General features: G+C 33.6%; 1 protein-coding gene across 1 annotated transcript; it reads left to right on the top strand.

Moving 5' to 3' along the window:
* The first annotated feature begins 1,999 nt into the window (after window positions 1–1,999).
* Window positions 2,000–4,239, top strand: LOC114191538 (60S ribosomal protein L4). The gene is made up of 2 exons (XM_028080762.1): window positions 2,000–3,169; window positions 3,930–4,239. Exons 1-2 carry the CDS (start codon window positions 2,066–2,068, stop codon window positions 4,041–4,043), a joined length of 1,218 nt encoding a protein of 405 aa, XP_027936563.1. The 5' UTR covers window positions 2,000–2,065; the 3' UTR covers window positions 4,044–4,239.
* The last annotated feature ends 858 nt before the right edge of the window (window positions 4,240–5,097 follow it).

Genomic DNA, 5,097 nt, shown 5'->3' with positions numbered 1-5,097 from the left:
TCTATTTCTATATTTCTTGTATTAAAATTTGTGGATTTATTTGTTTTTTTCTTTTTTCTTTCTACAGTGGAGATAGTCGCACGTAATGACAAATCAGAACCATATTATTAAAAGTTTGGGGTAAAAATGAGTTTCGTTCAAGCGCTCGAAAATAATATTTCAAAGCTTTAGTATGTTATCCATGTTATTCGTTACTTGTGTGAATAAGGTCTATGTTATAGAGTATAAACTATTGTCTGATGAGTATAATCGAAGGAAGATCCACTTACAGAATCTGACGCTCAAGTCAAAATGTATGAATGATATGTGAAATTGATTAACTGCTACATTTGACAATGTGTTATATTTATATGCGAAAGTAGATCAAATCTATAATGTACATGAATATCATTATTGATTACCAGATAACGTTAATTGATAGAATATTTGTTTTTAATTTATTATATATATATATATATATATATATATATATATATATAATGATTTGAAGCATATTACATTCATAATTACACATGATGTAATCTATTGATATATTATAAGCGTAATTGTTGCGAGAATTTTATATATATATATATATATATATATTAATTATGAGTATAATGTATTGTAATATAGTTTGCTGTTTTTATATAATTTTTATGGTGATGTTATATTAACATGGTTATGTGAGTTTAAGATAAACAAATGTAAGAACTTAGGATATTTGTAGAACCGAAATAGAGAGTAAGAGCAAATATACTAACTATATTAAATATAGTATTTGATGTTGTAATCTTTTAAAATTTGTTTGTTGTGATATTTTTAATAAATGTTTATTTTGTTTTAAAGTAAATTATTATGTATTTAATATGTTGTTGCCTTTACTTGAAATTTTATGGCGGTGATATATTAATAAGTTTTCTTAAGTTTGAGACTAAATAATATGTAAATATTTAGGTTTTTTATAAGATTGAAGTAAAAGGTAAAAATAACATACTAACTACATTATTTTTTATTTGAACTCATATACAAAATAAAAATTATGTACAAAATGTGCAATAAATGTATGTAATATATCTATACTATTAAACATATATATAACTAATACATTCATATATATATATATATATATAATATTATTATTATTAAATAATAATTTTAGTAATAATATATTAATTTTTAACTAATTATAAGAGTAGAATAGTAATTTATTAATTTTTTTTATTAAAATTAAATTACTCAAAAATTTTAGAAACTTTATCCCAAGTTTTCTCATTTTTATTTTCAAATCTCTCTAAAAAAAATAAAAAATAAAAATTCATTCTGAACTCTCCTCCAAATTTATGTCTTCAAAGAAACATACCCTTAGTAATCAAGTTAGTTACAGATAGAATTAAACCTACTGAACATCCAAATCATGACTGTACCCATACCTTGGTTTTTAAGAAACATCTTATTGTAACTTTTATATAAATACTAATAGATTTAACATTTCAAACATTATTCTATCTTATTCCAAATAGGTTTTATGATGAACCTTAAAGTAAAAATTAATACAAGTTCTAATTTCTAAACTTGGGCGTGCATATTTTAAGGACCAAATCATTAGTTACCAATATTTCCAACCATAGGTTTACGTCATCTTTTAATTGAAACTAATCCTAAATGTTAGTTTGTAATTTAAACTTTAATGAAAAAGTAATTCTATATTTCTCTAACTATTTTTACTCAATTTTTTTTTAAAGAAAATATTAATATTTGTGTGTGTTTAAATAGACAAAAAACGTTTCTATCTTATTTATACACCAAGAAACACACACTGAGACAAAATAAAGAGGGCTAGAGTAGGAATTTGAACAAAAGAAGATGGAATGTGTGAATAGAAATAAAAAGGAGAAGAGAATAACAAACAATTTTTTTCCATCAGGTGAGAGCTTAGAAAATATAGCCCAAACATATTACGAGTCCCGGCCCAGAGAAAACCCTAAGAATTTCGAGGATACTATATATTCATCTCATAACGAAAATCACTGACTCACTCAAATCCAAAAACCCTAGGTAGCTCTCACTCCCTCCCCCTCGCGCAATGGCCGCAGCTGCCCGCCCCCTTGTCACCGTGCAGTCCCTCGAGGGCGACATGGCCACCGACGCCTCCGCCACCGTCCCAATCCCCGACGTCATGAGGGCCTCCATCCGCCCCGACATCGTCAACTTCGTCCACTCCAACATCTCCAAGAACAGCCGTCAGCCCTACGCCGTCAGCCGCCGCGCCGGTCACCAAACATCCGCCGAGTCCTGGGGAACAGGTCGCGCTGTCTCCCGTATCCCCCGTGTGCCTGGTGGAGGAACACACCGTGCTGGTCAGGGAGCCTTCGGAAACATGTGCCGAGGTGGTCGCATGTTTGCCCCGACCAAGATCTGGCGCCGCTGGCACCGCAAGATCAACGTGAACCAGAAGAGGTATGCCGTTGTCTCTGCCATCGCTGCCTCCGCTATTCCTTCTCTCGTCCTTGCCCGCGGCCACCGCATCGAGACCGTCCCCGAACTGCCCCTTGTTGTCAGCGACTCTGCTGAAGGAGTCGAGAAAACCAAGGAAGCAATCAAAGTCCTGAAACAGATCGGCGCCTTCCCCGATGCCGAGAAGGCGAAAGACAGCCACGGCATTCGTCCCGGAAAGGGAAAAATGCGCAACCGTCGCTATATCTCCCGAAAGGGTCCACTCATTGTGTACGGAACTGAAGGAGCAAAGGCTGTTAAGGCTTTCCGTAATGTCCCTGGCGTTGAGGTGGCCAATGTTGAGAGACTCAACCTTCTGAAGCTCGCTCCCGGTGGTCACCTTGGGCGTTTTGTGATTTGGACCAAGTCTGCTTTTGAGAAACTGGACTCCATTTATGGGTCTTTTGATAAGCCCAGTGAGAAGAAGAAGGGTTACTTGCTGCCAAGGTCCAAGATGGTGAACTCTGACCTCTCCAGGATTATTAATTCTGACGAGGTTCAGTCTGTTGTGAAGCCCATTAAGAGGGACGTGACTCGGGCCACCCTCAAGAAGAACCCTCTCAAGAATCTCAATGTCATGCTCAAGCTCAATCCCTATGCCAAGACCGCAAAGAGGATGGCTTTGCTTGCTGAGGCCCAGCGTGTTAAGGCCAAGAAGGAGAAGCTCGACAAGAAGAGGAAGACTGTGTCTAAGGTACCCAATTATATATTTTTATTACACTATATTTTTGTGTCTGGTATTGTTGTTTGCTGTTTATTATTTTGCAGTCAGAATGATGATTTTAGCTTTATTTGATTAAATTTGGTTAATTTTATTAGGTATTTGGTTGCTATTTTATTTATTTATATGCATATTATTACTATTTTTTTATGAGAGTTGATTGTGTATGCTGTTTGCATTTTTATTTTTGTTGGGTTTTCCTTAGAACTAGTTCTATGGTGTATAATATTACAACTTTATAGATTCGTTAATTTAACTTGCTTGTTAATTTAAGTTGATTATTGGGTTTAGGCGTTTTGTGGTAATATGCCAATGTGGCGTGTTTGTATGAATAATTTAGTTAGGAATGATTTGCTACGGTCTTATGTTGTGGCCTATCTATAATTACTTAATTAGTTAGACTTATTATACCACAAGGTTTTTGTTGAGTTACTTGTGTATAAGCTTTGTATTGGTATTTAAATTTTTCATTTAGTATTTGGTGATATTAGCTATTATATGTATGTTCTTTGATTCCGCATTTTGGTGTTTAATCTTTCTGAATAATTGAGGGTTCATTTTTGTGGTCGGCTTAATTATTTGTCCTACAGGATCATTACATTTGTATCTGATTACTTACTAGGCAGCGGTTTTCTGTTTTTCATTTTCTAGAGTTTATGTTGTATGATCACTTCCATTTTGATATTTGTATTATGTTTATATTTTGATACCTGTTTTACTTGTTTCTTATCAGGAGGAGGCTTCCACCATCAGAGCTGCAGGAAAGGCATGGTATCACACAATGGTTTCAGATTCGGATTACACAGAATTCGACAACTTTTCTAAGTGGTTGGGTGTTTCACAGTAAACTTTGTGATTTATATTTTCGCATTAGATTTTTGTTTTGTATGTTTATTGGAACTAAATATTTTTGTTTTTTTGATTTTGCGGGTTAAGGTTACCATAATTATGCAGACAGGTCGAAATTTTGATTGTTGGATTTTAGTGCAAGTTCTTGTTATCTTTTGTTTACAATCGTCTATTATATACTGGTTTTTTACTAATCCGTATGTCATTTTGTGAAACTGGTTATTAGTTGTGCTTCATGGAAAACACAATAAAATCTACTTTTGCCAGTGGTATGTACTCTCATGGAGAATTTTCACCTAAAACGACTTAATCTCATATGACTCAACTAACGAATTCATATGAAATTTTCTTTGACCTTTGGATTAATTTTTGAACTTTAAGCTATTTGTTCTTTTCTTTAATTGCATTGCCCCTTGCCGGGGTAAGGGGACGAGGCAGTTAGGCATCTATTTTCAGGGATACTTGACGTTGGAATTAGGTGTTCCAATGTTTTGAATCAAATTTTCATGTTTTTTTTAATAAATGATCAAAATTTTTGAGGATTGTACCTATTCTGTCTATAAATGGTACAAGCACAAGTAGGCGGCCATTACTGAGGTTGTTTTGGTGTCTCAATGCAGAGCTAGGGATAGAGTATATCTAAAGTTATTTAGTATACTATTTTGGCGTTCCAATATGTTTGAAGACATTAATTTTTTTGTCTAGTTGAAAAACCCACCGTAATATTAAATTTGGAAGATTTTTTGTTTTATCAATTTTGTATTTCACTTTTAATATGGCTTGGTCATTCGACTTTTAGCTTTATCTTAATGAGAGAAGAATAGACATGATTTGTCCTCACAGCCCAGTAGCATGTGAAAGATAATAGGTCTTAGAATTATAAATAAATGGGATAAATGTATGGTAATTTATCTGGGTAAGAACATTTCGATAGACTCTTCGCTAACCAAGATTGCTAGGGAATGTTCATTACATCTAATAGGCTTGTATTGTTGTTTCTGTAATCTAATAGGCATATGACCATAAAAATACACGTATACTCATGTTGCAAA

This window comes from Vigna unguiculata, chromosome 7 (genome assembly GCF_004118075.2).
Source record: "Vigna unguiculata cultivar IT97K-499-35 chromosome 7, ASM411807v1, whole genome shotgun sequence".
Taxonomy (NCBI): Eukaryota; Viridiplantae; Streptophyta; class Magnoliopsida; order Fabales; family Fabaceae; genus Vigna; species Vigna unguiculata.
Note: the sequence above shows the minus strand (reverse complement) of the source record. Positions and strands in the feature narration are given on the sequence as shown.